The following is a 16,125-nucleotide window of genomic DNA, read 5'->3' on the forward strand; positions in this document are numbered from 1 at the left end:
ATCTCTATGGTAACTTTAAAAAATATATATATTATATCTAGGTTTTTTGTTTCTACTCGTGGCGCACATTCGCATATTACCTCGATATTGGTGCACATAACAAAATTCATTCCGCACCTGGATGGAAAAAATTAGAGGGAACATTGGTGCACACTATGAACGTTTGAGAACCACTCCTATGAAAATTACAATTGTAGGGAGACTAAATGAGACCGACCCAAAGGCAAGTATGTTGAAATTTGATAAGAACTCCAACATGGACATTTTCTTCTTAAATTGTTTATTGAATGAGACAAATGGTTTGATAACATATGGAAAATATAGGTGATACCAAAGATTACAACGTTAGCATTGTATCCTAACAATGAACATATGCACTCTGGTATAGCACAGTACACAGGCACATCTCTACAGAGCGTTATTAAATTCCTCTCAGTACAAACCTCATGCAGAAATAAAGGTACCTAAGCTAATAAGATCTTTTGAAGGCAAGAAGGAACTTGAGTAGACTGTTCTCACTCATGTTTATAGTTTGCATTTCCATTTATGAAGGATGGCTAACTTTTCCAAGCCAGTAGTAATTTTTTTTAAATTTAAGCTACAATATCCACCATTGTTTGCTTTCTTGACCATGGTCAGCTCTAGATATATGACCTAGTTGGGACTTTGGTATCAGAAAAGCAGAAGTGAGGATAGCTAGCAAGAACGGACAATCCATCTCCAGAAATATCCCAAACAGGGCCAGAGCTCAAGTCATTGCCAATTGGAACAGTGATTGTTAATGCTATGTAATTAAAGAAAAAATAAATACATTCAGCAGATTAAACTGCTCTTTGCAACCAGCAGATATGGGATCACTGAACAGGTAGGTGCTTAATATCCTGATAAAAGAATTAGTAAGACTCCAAAATACTTTTTTAGAGTAATTAATAGGACAAATCACCACAATCATATTGAACCTGAATTCCTTTTGTACTCTAATTGCTAAGAAACTAGAATAAATAGTCCATGAATGTGAACATGAAATTTGGGATTATTGCAGCATTTCAATTCTACTATAACATCATTCCAAATAACACTGTAGTATGTGCTGTTCAAACACTAATCTGAATACTGCTTTTTTCTTCTATTGAGTATGTGCATAAACCCTGAACTACATCTCTTAAGTACCAAAATTTTCATTTTCATATCTTTAAAGTTGGGAGGGAGGAAGTATTATTGGTTTGCAAATAAAATACTAAGTATATTTTTATAATAAAATGAATATCCTAAGGCATTTACATGGAAGGCAGAATAGAAGCAACTAATTATAGATTTATTAATTCATACAAATTAAAACAGATTATTGTCCATTATCACAAGGATCAGACCTACCTCAACAAGCACTTTCCTTTTGGACATTCAGTGATTTCAGATGTCTGGCTCACCTAGACCATTTCTCAACGTGTAAATCAGAAAACTCATATAATTTTTAACTTTAAAACATATTTTGTTTGGCATGTATAGTATCTGTAATAGGATTTTTCACATTAACTTAGTGACTGACAGGGATAGCTATCTAGAAACTATGTTCACTGAACAGGTTGATTTTACCACATAAGAGGAAGGGATTTTCTTTTGAAAGAAAGAATACAAATGAAGGGACTAGAACAGATTTTTTTTAAAGCTTTCCATGTTGTTGAGTACATCATAACTTGCAACATACTTCTAATTAAAATGTAAACTGCAATGTGAAAAAAACCCTTTACCAGAGTAGCAAATATGCAGATACAGTAGCTCTCCTGTGGAGTCTGCTAATTGACATTCATAAAGTCCGCAATATTTGCATCCAGTCTCAGGCAGTTGGACTATCAAGCATCAGCAACACATGCTTCCCTTCTTGGTGTCTTCTGAAGTGGAATGAGTTGGGTAAAATGTTCCTTCATCCCATTCACCTTGAACATCCACCAGTTCTGGAATGCCATTTATTCTCAATATATCTAAATACAGCAGATAGTCCTGTAGACAAGTGGGCAAGGGCAATTTACGGATAAACTGGTCAGATTGTAGGTGTTCACTTTTTAAAATGGAACGGATCTCAAGACGACAAAGGTGAGCCAAGGAAGGGATAAAGGCTGTAAAATGAAAGAAACAAAAATCAAACCGAGGAAAAGAACTACAGGATTAAACTATGTGCTTATATTTTTGCTTCTCTTAGGCAGTTCTCCTTTGATAAAAGAACATTAAATAAACCACTTGCCAAGTGATTAATTAGAGTTCTAATGTCTGAAGAAGCCTAGCAGTTTTAAAACCAGCATGTTAGAATGTCCCTGTATCAGCAGGATAAAAATACCTTAATCTTGACATATATGAAAACAAACTATTTCACCCTCTACTAAAAAGTTCCACTCAACTCGCCTAAACTGCCAGTTGCTTGGACAGAGATTAGCAGATATAATGGTACACACAGGGAGTGATAAAATTAAATTGAGATGATGGAAAGTCAACAATGGAAACACTAATTTACTGTGGGGAGAAAAGAGTAAATATTGATGACAAAAGTAGTTGGTTCATGATAGTATGATTGCCATCTTTTCTTATTACTAGTCAGCTTCTCCTTTAATGAACCAAGACCCACAATTACATTTTTGTAAAACATACCTACGAGTTGTCTTAACCTATTGTGTTGGCTAATATGTTTTATTGTGAAATTAGAAATGATAAACCGTTCCTCTGCGAACTCTCTCTCCAACACATATAGATACAATATAGCTCATATGAATCTGTATCAAATTGCAGCCCAAGAGTCAAGTGGTGTACTAATGCAGAGAAAATAATTGCAGTATGTTGTACTATTTGATACAGATGCAGCAGCAGAATTTTGGTGGCGTTTTACAGACAGTCCATTATGTCAATGTGGGCAACCACAAACCATGACACATATTGTTGGAAACTGCAAAATGACTCAGCATCCTGGAGGTCTTCGTGCCTTGAACATCGTTTACAAGAACGCTGTGGCTTGGCTTGACCAGATTGCATACTTCAAATAAATAAATAATACAGATGCTGGAATGCAGCTATAAGCCTTCATATAATACATTATGATTTTGTTTTACCTAAAATGTTGCTATAAGATCTGATTAATTAAGAACGACCAATCTGCTAAAAGTTCAATAAACAGCAGTGTCTCCATATATACTCCTTTATATTAAGGAATATCATGACCTGGTACGAGCTCAATTTTTGTTTCAGACAGACACCAGAAGAGAACAAAAATATGTCTGATTATATAAGAGAAAGGAGACCGTGAGACATAACTATATTGAGTCTTCCATAATATAATTCTCTTCTTTCACCTCCTTCTCTCATCTTCCCCTTCTTATTTTATAGAAAAAATTGTTTTAAACTCGCATTTCTGACTACCAATCTCTTGGTCACAATCTTATAAAAAATCATGACTTTTATAACCACTTAAGGATCTGATTCTCATTTTTACGAAGGCCTCTTTACTGCCAATCTGACAATGCAAAGTGGTATAATCATCTACAATAATTCTGCTGCTACAGTAATTTTGCCAAAACCAAGGTTTAAACCAGAGCAGCAGTATCTAGACTAACCCATTTTTGAGTTATGATGAGCAAAAATTAAATAAATAGATTAGAAATATATCCATAAAGTGAGATTGTGTCATTTTTTGGACTCCCCAGTCTCTCAGATTTGCCTCAGATGTTCTAGAAGATTTTTGCCCTGGCAAAACATAAAACCTCAAAAATGTTAGGTAGATTGATAAATTTGGGTGCAGTGAAAAGGTCCAAACTTGGTTTAAAATGGAAGGCTTCATTAAACCTTAAATGCCAAGTCTCCAGAACGGCATTAGGACTTGCTTACAGAACAAAGAGCCCAGTTTGAATGGAATTTAAGGTAGATTTAAAAGCATAAAAAGAATCAGCATGCCAGATTTTTTGCCAACAGTGCTCAGTGGCAGAAAGGAAGAGGAGAAGCAATTGAGTTAGTGAAGGGTATCAGAATTCAAATGTTAGGAAAAAAGAGTCCGGATCAAAGGAACATGGTAAGAGTTTAAATGAGCTGGGGATGGGGGAAGAGATGAGGAGGAATAAGAGAAAAGGAATCAAGATAAAAAGAGGACATTGTCCATCTATTGAGTGAGCTAACAGAGAGGGCAAGATGTGGAGAGAAAAGTGAAGGTTAATTAAATTAACTATTATCCAAGTGCAGACATTACGTTATACTAGCCAACCCATACAAAAGACAGGAAAAAACAATTTCTAATCGGAGTTTAACTTAACCTTTTCACTATTAAAAAATGGTATTTCATTCTTCTGTTGGTCTATTTAGCAAATGACGATCACATACTGTATCTTCACACTCCTACTCACACTCTCCCAATGGATGGTGTGTGGCTACGTGGTTTCCATAAGTAATTGGCTGACCTTTATCTCAAGAGCAGGAGTGTGACAGAGCAACAAGAACTTGTATAAAATATCTGTGCTCTAACTGGAAAAAAAACAAACTTGTATCTATCTTCCCTACTGCCCGGCTACTATCACCTCAGAGTCCCTTTCCTCTCAGGCCACAACCAATCTGTTGTCTCTCCAAGGGTTTAAAGTGGAATTCCCTGCCTTTGAGGTCCCCTTTTTGCCAAGGAAATATAATAAAGGACAGTAACATGAATAGCTAGAACAATGTCTTAACTTTAAAGTTGTTTTTTCTCTGTCCCCTGCCATTTCTTTATTACCTTTTCTCTCAGGCTAATAGGAGTAAGGGTATATTTTTCAAGCCTTGTTGAGGCGACAATCCTCTTTGGCCTTTCCCACAAAATGGGCGGGGGGAGTTCTCTTCCTTTCCCCAACCCTTGGCTTATGTGGACAGGGGAAACTATGTGTTCTCTTCCTCCTCCATGGGGCAGAGGGATGACCACTTTATATATACCTGCCTGACCCTCAGGTTATGTACTCAGGTAGCTAATACAAGCCACCATCCACGCCACCATGGCCACAGAGCTATTTTTAGCACACTACCTCAAGCAGAGCTAGTGTGTGTCTGTCTACCCACCCTGGGAAGTATGCTCCCAGCTGCTGTGTAGACATATCCTCAGAAGGGAGTGGACATCAGTTCTATTCTCCAGGAGAAGAAAGAGTCAGTCAGGAAATAAGAGGCCACAGAGGAATAGCTGCCGGAGGTCACCCAACAGCACTACTACGGTGCAATGTCATATTTCACCTAATCTCCAATGAAGTAGGCGGGCCCTACGGTGCAGATTACAGCATTGGTGGAGAAATGTTGGTATGGCAACAACTGTCAAAATGGCTCAATGCAAGACCTGGATTATGTATTATTTATCAATGCACACAAAAACTATAGCAAAGGTCTGCCATAAAACCAACAAAAGCAAAGAAATTCAGAGTTATGCTCTTGTTTCTTAGATATTGCAGCAGATATCATAAAGAAACCAGCAGATTTTAGCAAAATTGAAGAGTATGCTGTGAATTAAAGATGAAGCGACAGCCTTAGCAATTGATTCTCCTTCAGAATGCCCTCTACAGATCCACACTTTTATGATGTGTGAGCCCTCCCCATCACAGTTTAGCAGACCACCGGCATACTAGTGCCTCCAAACAATTTGAGCAAGACTATTTAGCAACTGAGACTATTGAAAAGGGCACCGCAGCACCAACTGCTCTCATTTCACCCTTATCTTACAAGGAATCTTAGTTATATTGAATGACTTTTTAAATGAATTAGGCTGTATATGCAGGCTTGTTATGATCTAGCTGGTATTCTTTAGGGTCAGATACCTCACTCTAGTAGACCTAGTTACAGCATGCTTAGTGTGTCTAAGATCAAGATTTGTAAAACTACCACATGAATTGCCAGTCAGGCATTACTCTCTTAAAATGCTCCCCGCAGATGGCAATTCTGCAATCATTGTTTAAATTAGGCCTCCTCTGCTCTCCTTCTTGGGTGTTTAACGTTGGGTTTTGGTTTTCTGTATCCCCTGTGATTGAGGATCTGCAGAACAATTAGCAAAGGAGAAAGAAAAGTTATTTTTGCTGGTATCTGTTGTTCAGGAACATTGCATCCATTTACCTCACCCAATAATTTTTTTTTAATTTAGTAGAAACGGTTGTGGATGGAGGCATGCCAAGGTTCCTTTTATAGCCTCTCTTTGTTTGGATCTGAAAAGGGGCATTTACAATGCTGCCAGCTCTGCAATTTCATCACAAGTCTTAGAATAGTTGGTGTTTTTCTTGATGTCCCAGCTCCTGTAGTACTATGATTACATAAGAATCTCAACTAACCAATTAAAAAAAAGTTTCTAGCCCTCATATTTGTGGAGAAAACCTTGAAAATGTGAACCCTAAAGACTCAAAAGGCACAAAACAAATAAAATGAAATAAAATTTATTATTTTAATCTTGTGAGTTTTAAGCCAATCCCATGAGTTTTGGGGAGTCAGACTCATTGCTTTTGAATGCCTGGGGATGGCAATACATGTGTGGCCCCAATGAGCACTGTTTTTTTTAGATGTTTCCAAGCTCACAACAGTAGGTGTGTATAAGCCAAGAATGTTGATTTGCAAGCAGATATATATAATATTTTATTTATTTATGTACACACACACACACACACTAAATAAGTACAGTTACTGGTGATTAATTTATCTTTTATTTGCATAGTATCTTAAAGTCAGAGTACTATTATTAATTGTATATGTTTGAGTTCAATTTCTTTCTTTTTTATTTTTTTGGAAAAGATATGCCATTTTGAGGTCAAAATGCCTCAAAGATGGTATTACAATTGCAGGGATCCAATTTCAATAGGCAACAAAGAGTCCTGTGGCACCTTAAAGACTAACAGATGTATTGCCACATAAGGGATAGCTCAGTGGTTTGAGCATTGGCTTGCTAAACCCAGGGTTGTGAGCTCAATCCTTGAGGGGGCCATTTAGGGATCTGGGTCTGGCCCGGTGCCACTCACATTCCCCATCTGGGATGGAGGGCTGAATAAGGGCTCCCTAATAACTTTACAATTTTAGCGGGGGGAGAGATAGCTCAGTGGTTTGAGCACTAGCCTGCTAAAACCAGGATTATGAGCTGAATCTTTGAGGGGACCACTTAGGGATCTGGGGCAAAAATCAGTACTTGGTCCTGCTAGTGAAGGCAGGGGGCTGGACTCAATAACCTTTCAAGGTCCCTTCCAGTTCTAGGAGATAGGTATATCTCCAATTATTATTATAAGCTTTCATGGGTGAATACCCACTTCATCAGACACATTTCAATAGGATCATTTTGGTTCTATTGTTGAGACTAACACATCTGCCATGGCTTTTGGTTCTATGATCCTTAGTCTGACAGATTAACAGCTGAGGATCAATCTCACAGTAACTGAGGGACTGTTTATCCTATAGGTTAATATAGTTTGTAATGTGTCACTGAATACATTAAATACACATACTGTAACGCTACATGCTCAAAATTCTTGAAACTTTTAACACTAAGTAATTACTAGAGATGTGCAATTGCCTCCTTCCTTTGTGAACAGCAGTATTAATTATGGAATTCTACAACTGGCAAACACAAGGTCCTATAACCCTCTGAGTAAAATACAGAACACTTAGCAGAAGTATAGGATAATAGTACATATTTCAATGGGACAGAATGAAACACAAAAAATGAGGATTTTAGCACGTAAGAAAAATCTTTGGGATCAGTCTCCATTGAGGAAGATCATCCACAGCACTTTAATACCTAGGATCAAGTTTTTAACCCAAGAGACAATAGTTTTCCCAATATGAATTCCATATCCAATCTATTATAGTAATGTAATGTAGAGTACAGTAGAACCTCAGAGTTACAGACACCTCAGGAATGGAGGTTGTTCATAACTCTGAAATGTTGGTAACTGAACAAAACATTATGGTTGTTCTTACAAATGTTTACACTGAACACTGACTCAATACAACTTTGCAACTTTACTATGCAGAAGAAAAATGCTGCTTTTAACCATCTTAATTTAAATTAAGCACAAAAACAGTTTCCTTACCTTGTCAAATCTTGTCAAGGTAATGCCCCCCTTTTTTTTAAAAGTATTTTGTTTAACACAGTAGTGTACTGTACAGTATTTGCTTTTTTGGGTCTCTGCTGTGTGATTGAGTACCACTGGTTCCAACTGAGGTGTGTGATTGACTGGTCGGTTTCTAACTCTGGTGTTTGTAACTCTGAAGTTCTACTGTATTAATCTTTATTCCTTTCATTCCCAAACAATTAATTTACTCATATATTCAGTCAAGTATACAGTACTTAATGGTTATACAATGTGATGTCTGCCTTGGGTGCTTTCAGTTTCATTTATTTTCAGTCATCATGTTTATATGTTCCACAGTCTGTATATAGGCTGTAAAATGCCACTTTTACTTTGGCATAAAGCATACTTCTATTTCTTGGAAAATGCTACTACTAGTACAGTTTTATACTTAATACCATATATACACGCTGAAGATTGCCTCACAAATACCAGACACAAAAAGAGACCTTTTAACTACAAAAGCAAAAAAGGTTGCCAGTTATATTGAAATTTTCCATGATCTTCCACCAACTTAAAGTACAGTGCAGTTCAAAAGTCACATTAACTATAAAGAGACAAGTTCCATTTCATTTCTCCCTCTTTTTCATTTGACTTAAAAACATAGCCTCTTTCCCTAAAAAAGCCTCAAGTCAAAAATAAGATGAATTTATTGCAGAGACAGTGGAGAGCAGTTTAATAGCTGCAATAAATCAATATTCTTTTATGGTAAAACTTTCTAAAATGTAGCATCTTCAAAGAAAAAAGTTCCACTTTTTCAAAAAAAAAAGTTATGATGTCACCTTTCACCCTCATACTACACTGAACCAACTTTGCTGCTGCACATGAAGTGTTCTGTCCCAACAAACAGTCCCATCTGAAACGTGGCACAAAATATAGAATGCAGTAACGCAGTGTTTTCTAAAATGGATGAGAGTCCCTTTTAGCCCTCATGATGATGGGACCAAAAAAAAAAAAAAAAGAAAGAAACTAACCCTTTATCAGTCATTTTTTGAAAAATGTTACTCTTGAAAGCAGTGGCATTAAATTCTGAGGAGGCAGCTTGTCCCACTTTCTGACTGATAATAAGCACAGTTCTCACAACTATTAGAAGGAAATCAGAGGTTTGCAAGAGTCAGGGAGGAAGAGATGGAAAAAGAATATAGGAATTCCATAAATCCAAAACTGACCTGTGCATCTTCTCTTTTTTCCTCAGCTGCCCATTTAAAGGGGGAAAAAAATCACCAAAGCACCCTATATTTTGGTATTATCACATCACAATCCTGGTTTCCGTTTACACTTTCAGTTTTCCTTATGCAGACACTAAGGCCTTGTCTATACTACAGAGTTTTGTCAACCAAAGTTATGTCGATGATCAAAAAGTGCTATAACAACATTGCTATTGCACAGTCACACTACGCTCCTCCTATCGGCCGAGTTCGTCCACAATTGGTGCTCTAGTATCAACAGTGAGAGCACTGCACTGTGGGTAGCCATCCCACCATGCTACTTGCCACCTTCTGCAGCTAGAACTTGTGGGATGGTGGAGTGGATCACAGTGCATCATGGGTGCAGACTCAATGTCCCATGATGCAGTTCTTTCTGTCCCAGAATTCCATGGGCTTCCAACTGCATTTTGCAGCATTTTTCAACGGCCCCCATTTACTGTGCGCCCGCTGTGAAAAGCTGGATCCTGCACTGCTCTCTGCTGTTGTGGTAACTGTCATTAACACATCACGGACGGTCATGCAGGATATCATGAGCTCTCAATCTGAACAGGTATCAGAATTGCCCGACTTGCTGTGTGCTATGGAAAGAAATGACATCAGATTAATTTTGGCATTCGTGGAGCAGCTGAACACAGTGGACCATCACTTTTGGGCTCAGGAAACAAGTCCTGAGTGGTTAGATCGCATGGTTATGCAGGTCTGAGATGACGAGCAGTGGCTGCAGAACTTTCGGATGCAGAAAGCCACCTTCCTTTGGAAGCTCGCCCCAGTCCTGAGGTGCAAGGACACCAAAATGAGAGCAGCCCTCTCAGTAGAGAAGTGCGTGGCAATGGCAGCGTGGAAGCTGGCAACTCCAGACTGGTACCAGTTGGTCTCGAATCAGTTTGGAGTCAGGAAGTTGACCAGTGTTATCGTAAGTGTGCAGAGCCATTAACTGCATCCTGCTTCAAAGGACTGTAACTCTTGGCAATGTGGGTGAAATAGTGGATGGCTTTGCGGAAATGGGATTCCCTAACTGCAGTGGGGCAATAGATGGAACGCATATTCCAATTTTGGCACCAGACCATCTTACGACAGAGTACATCAATAGAAAAGGGTACTTCGCCATGGTATTGCAGGCATTTGTTGATCACCGTGGCCATTTCACTGACATCAACCCAGGGTGGTCCAGGAAGGTGCAGGATGGCCTGTACAGAACACTGCCTGTACAGAAAGCTGTAAGCAGGGACTTTCTTTCCAAACCAGAAGATTCCATTTGGGGATGCTGAAATAGTGATCCTGGAGACCTAGTGTACCCTTTACTCCCATGGGTCATGAAGCCTTACATGGGAAACCTGGATATCAGCAAGGAGCCCTTCAACAATAGGCTGAATAGGTACAGAATGACCGTGGAATATGAAATTGGCCAATTAAAAGCATGCTGGCGATTATGGCAGGTTAGATCTAAGTAAGGAAAACATTCCAATGGTCATAGCTGCCTGCTGCACTCTCCGTAATATTTATGAGGTTAAGGGTGAAAAGTTTGCCCAGGGGTGGAACACTGAGGCAAATCGCTTGGCTGATGATTTTGAGCAGCCTGATAACAGGGCTATTAGAGGGGCACAGCAGGGGGCACTCGAATCAGGGAGGCTTTGAGGCAACATTTTGAGAATGAGAACCAGTACTGTGTATTTCTATACAGCCATGCTTCATTAATTTGAGTTTTGTTTGTTTGCCTAACACTTGTGATGATTCCTGAGCAGAATTTGCAGTAAGCAAATGATTAAATTGCATGTATATGTTTTCGTATCAGCTACAATCGCAATTTGTAGGACACAAATAAAGATTGGTTATCTTGCAGAGTGTTTGTTTTTATTAAACACCAATTAGCAAGGCTTGGTGGGAAGGGAGATAGCAGTGCAGGGCATTAGAGGCTCTCATAGCTGTGCGTAAGTCCAGCTATCATTTTGGAAGCTGTCTGAAGGGATGGTGTGAATGGGATACTGAGATGTTCCGGAAAGTTGAAAGAACTGTTTGGGAGGAGTTTAGGGAGGGCCTGGAAAACAGTTCTGTATCGGCCGATGTGTAGAGGGTTCCCCTGAAGGCCACATCTGCAGAAGCACAAGATACAATACAAAGAAGCATGATTGTTAGTTCATGCACAGCACTGATTCATTACAGTAAAGTTCACCTCTTGTAACATACCAATCACCTTCTCACTGACCCTTAGCAAGCACACATCTGGGTGAACACCCTAAACATGGTGCGTTTGTCTCGGGTGAGTGGGGGATGTTCAAGCTGGGGCAAAGAGTGTTGGTGATGATTCATGCGAATCAGTGCAGATGAGTAGGGACAATATTATAAATTCTGCCACCATTTTCCACACTGCTGAGGTTAAGCAAGGATGCATCTACTGACCCAGTCCATATGCTTCTCGCCTGTGTGCCACTTTGGTCCCTGCATGCCACTTTGGTCCCATTGGCAAGTGGCGCAGGAAAGTTTCCTACAATGGGGGAAGGAAAAAAGCAGCTCTGCCAAGGAACCTTCATCAGAGGATTGCCGAGTACCTCCAGGAAAGTTTTCTAGATATCTCTTTGGAGGATTCACGTGAAATCTTGGTGTGTATCAATATACTGTTCTGCTGGACTGCTTAGCTACGCATGGGAATTTGGAGCCCATTCAAACACAGCTAGTCTTGCACATTTCTATCCATTCACCCACTTCTATACTATACAAAGCAAAAGAAAGCCGTATGTCATATAACTGAGCAGCATCAACTCAAAAAGATCACTTACTAGGGATCTCCTCTCCTGCTTCTTGCTTGCCGGAGCAGGACTGCTGGGGGACTGGGTAGACACCTCCAGAGTGAAGAAAAGTTCCTGAATCACCACCCCACCAGACAACCCTGCCATAGGCTCCACATTGCCCTCCAACCTCTACCTCCTCATCCACAACTTCGTCCTCGGGGTTAGGTCCACTGTTTGCCATCTCCAGCCCCGCCGAAGTATCCACGGGGCTCTTAGTGGTAGAGGTGGGATCATCGCCAAGGATGGTGTCCAGCTCTTTATAGAAGCGGTAGGTCTTCGGCGTAGCAATGGAATGACAGTTTGCCTTCCTTGCCTTCTGGTACGCCTGCCTCAGCTCCTTTACCTTCACTTGGTACTGCACTGTGTCCTATTCTGAGCCCTTATCACACAAGCCACGAGAAATCTGACTGTACGCATCAAAATTCCTATGGCTAGAGAGGAGCTGGGTCTAGACAGCCTCCTCTCCCCATTTTCTCAGCAGATTGAACAACTCTGCAGTAGTCCAAGTGGGAGAACATGTGCTGCGTGGAGCTGCCAAGGTCAGCTGGGAAGATGCAATGTGAGCTCTCCACACCGAGCAAACAGGAAGTAGAACTTCGAAAATTCCCAGGCCTTAAAAGCGGGAGGGACAGATGCTTGTTTACCTGGCTGCAGGGCAGCAGAGTTTGAACTGAAGACCAGAGCAGTCAGGATGCGCATTGTGAGACACCTTCTGGAGGCCATTTAAAGTGACAAAACCAAGAGTGGTGTCTACACTGACTCTTTGTTGATAAAACTCTGCCGCACAAAACTCTATGTGTCTGGATGAGGTGGTTTTATTTTCTTGCCTAAACAAGAGAGTTTTGTTGGCAAAAGTAGCATTGTAGTGTGTACACCTCTACTGTTTTGTCAATAAAAGCTGCCTTTTGTCAACAAAACTATGTAGTGTAGATAAGGCCGAAAAGTATGTTTACACTGCAGTATAAGCCCAGGCTGCAAACACAGGCTCAAGTCTAATCCTCCTTCCATCCACACACAAATCATGCTAAGCCAGGGCTTGTACTTAGGTCCTGAGACCCCATAGGGGAGAGGGGCCGAGCCTCAGTCAAGCTGGGACCCAGGGTTCAAGTCCTATCATTTTGCAGCACAGATGCAGCTCCACTGGACTCGTGCTCTGGGAGTCTACCAAAAGTATAACACAATCCCACTGGCTGACTTTTTTTTGCCCTCTGGACAGTCAAGTTTTCCCATGCTGTACCATGAACAAAGGGCTAGAGTGGCCATATTATAGGGAGGGCATTAGAAAGTTTGGGATATGAATAGTTGGAATTGGGCCCGCATCATGCAGTGTAGATGCTGGACCCCCCAGGTTGGGACCCATGGTTCAACAATTCCTATCCTGGGGTTACAAATAAGTGTAGATGCTCAAGCCCTCAGTTAACAAACCCAGGGTCTCCTAACTCAAGTTCTACAAACCCTGAGCTTACATGGCAATGTAGACATACCCTAAGAGTACAAATGCTGCCTGTACACCATATAGGGCAGGGGTTCTCAAACTGGGGGTCGGGACCCCTCAGGGGGTTGCAAGCTGCCAGCCTCCACCCTCAACCCCACTTTGCCTCCAGCATTTATAATGGTATTAAATATATTTAAAATGTGTTTTTAATTTATGGGGGGGGGGGTCACACTCAGAGGTTTGTGAAAGGGGTCACCAGCACAAAAGTTTGAGAACCACTGATATAGGGTAAACATTGCAGTTAGAGATCTGTGCTGGCCCATGCCATCTGACTCGGGCTAAGGGACTTGGGCTAAGGGGCTGTTTAACTGCAGGGTATGTGTTTGGGCTTAGGCTGGAGCCTTGGGCTATAGGACCCTGCATGGAGGGAGGGTCCCAGAGCCCAGGCTCCAAGCCAAACCCATACATCTACAGTGCAATTAAACAGCCTCTTAGCCCAAACTCCTTAGCCTGAGTCAGCTGGCACGGGCCAGTCATGGGTTTTTAATTGCAGTGTAGACATACTCATAGAGATCCACTAAAGCATCAAAACAGGACTATAGTAGAAGTTCTACATAGACCTGTACTATTCCTCTGCACTGGGGTGAATTTCACTTACAGTGGTTAATGTTTTCAGTCTGGAGTGCTTGAAACAAACATATCAGAACTGAGATGTAATGACAGGTTCTTTTATATTTAGCACAAATACTTCATTTTTTATTTCTGATATTAAATCTTCTGGGATTCTTAGTATCATTCAAGGCCTAAGAACATTCAAATGTCCAGTGTAACATGCCACATACATGCAGGATGTACCTCAACATGCCTGTTTTTCCTCTCTCTCTGACTAGAGCTGACTGAGCAGTAATAAAAAACAAACAAAAAAAATTGGGAGGTGCTTAGAATGATCTCTCTCTCTCTCTCTCTCTCTCTGACTTTTCTCACTAGGCTTGATTATGCAAGCATTCTGGCCCTGGGAAATCAGGCACACTGTCTGAGGATGGTCTGCTTCTACCTTCTACAATTTGACTAAGACCACCAAGGAAGAGTACCAAAAGTGTAGGAGTTACTAACTGCCCCCACATTCTAGCTCCTAAATGGAACACTTAAGTCTGCTAAATATATAATCATTCTCATACTTGGAAAACTTAAAATATATACGAAACCATTTCATGTTTTTTCATATTTTTCTTACTATGCTTGGTAATTATGAATAATAACTTGTCTTTTCCCAGCAGATCCTGCAGTGAAGTCCTAATGCTAAATTTAGGACATCATATTAATTTCTATATGAGACTGATGTCCTAAACAAAACACAGAATTAAAACTCCACCGAAGGATCAAGCAGGAGGAAGAAATTGACCACAAAGAAAGCAGCATTCATTACAATATAAATATATTCACTAATAACTAAGGGAACACAGAAAAACTTTGATCAAGTAAATTTCTTTATGTAAAGCCTTCTCCCACTCCAATAAGATATGTTGAATAGTATTAAATACTGATCGCAGCGGCCCAGGAGCCGGCCAACAGGGCTGCTAACAGGGGAGTTTGAGTGGGAGTTTACAGGGGGAGGCGAAAGGGGGCGGCGCCGTGACCCCTGAGTTCCCCAGGTAGGAACGCTGAGCGAGGCTGAGACAGCAGCAGCCATGAGCCAAGCAGCGGAGGATACACCGAGGATGAGAGCATGCAGCAGCTGCGGTATGTACATGGTTCTAGCGGGGGACCCAGAACAGTACTATGTATGCATGAAGTGCCGCCTAATAGAGCTGCTGGAGGAAAAGATCCAAGGCCTAGAGCTGCAGGTAGAAACCCTGGTAGAGCATAGAAGGGGGTTTGAGCAGCTGATGGAGCAATGGCAAGCAGTGACCGAAGGGGAATGCTCAGGGGTACAGGGGGAAGCAGGGGCTAAGGCCAGTGAGGGGGGACTGCCGGATGAGGAAGATGGGCGGTGGAAGCATGTGACCGTGAGAAGCAGGCCGAGAAAAAGGAGAGCCAGTGAGGGAGAAATAGAGCTAAGGAACAGGTTCGAAGGTCTGGAGAATGAGGAAGGGGTAAAGCAGGTGGTAGCTGACGGTGGGAGGCCAAGGAAAAAGAGAAGAGCGGCTAGTCCGATAGAAAGAGGGGAGGAGTCTATGGAGGCAGCACCAAGTGTGGGCCAAGGGAGGATACAGGATGGCTTAACGGGAACCACAAGGAATGTTAGGAATGGAAGGAGCTTGCAACCAGGGGGGATGGAGGATAGGTTAGAGGACCGCACTGTCCCCAGGCAAAGGCAGGTCTACGTGATTGGGGATTCCATACTGAGAAGGTTGGACAGGCCTCTGACCAGGGCCGATCCGGAGAACAGAAGGGTGTGCTGTCTACCGGGCAATAAAATACGGGTTGTGGACCTGAGGTTGAAAAGGATCCTAAGAGGAGCAGGTAAGAACCCTTTGATCATCCTTCATGTAGGAACGAATGACACGGCTAGATTCTCGCTAGAGAGGATCAAGGGAGACTATGCCAGGTTGGGTAAGGCGCTCAAGGAAATTGAGGCTCAGGTGATCTTCAGTGGGATCCTACCTGTCCCTAGG

The 16,125-nt window shown here is 41.2% G+C and overlaps 1 protein-coding gene across 7 annotated transcripts in view; it reads right to left on the reverse strand.

The window, feature by feature from the left end:
* Positions 1 to 263: 263 nt before the first annotated feature.
* The window catches only part of ASB3 (ankyrin repeat and SOCS box containing 3), a 128,509-nt gene continuing 112,647 nt past the window's right edge, over positions 264 to 16,125 (reverse strand). For 6 of the 7 annotated variants that reach the window (XM_039528692.1, XM_039528693.1, XM_039528695.1 and 3 more), the window contains 2 exons: positions 11,687 to 11,771; positions 11,174 to 11,379 (listed from right to left, as the gene is read on the reverse strand). In XM_039528692.1, the coding sequence (XP_039384626.1) occupies positions 11,196 to 11,379; positions 11,687 to 11,771 (269 nt within the window). In that variant the 3' untranslated portion in view covers positions 11,174 to 11,195. Of the gene's footprint in view, positions 2,115 to 11,173; positions 11,380 to 11,686; positions 11,772 to 16,125 lie in introns of those variants that run through there. The other variant, XM_039528691.1, reaches the window with a different exon arrangement.

This window comes from Mauremys reevesii, linkage group 3, assembly GCF_016161935.1.
Source record: "Mauremys reevesii isolate NIE-2019 linkage group 3, ASM1616193v1, whole genome shotgun sequence".
Lineage (NCBI taxonomy): Eukaryota > Metazoa > Chordata > Testudines > Geoemydidae > Mauremys > Mauremys reevesii.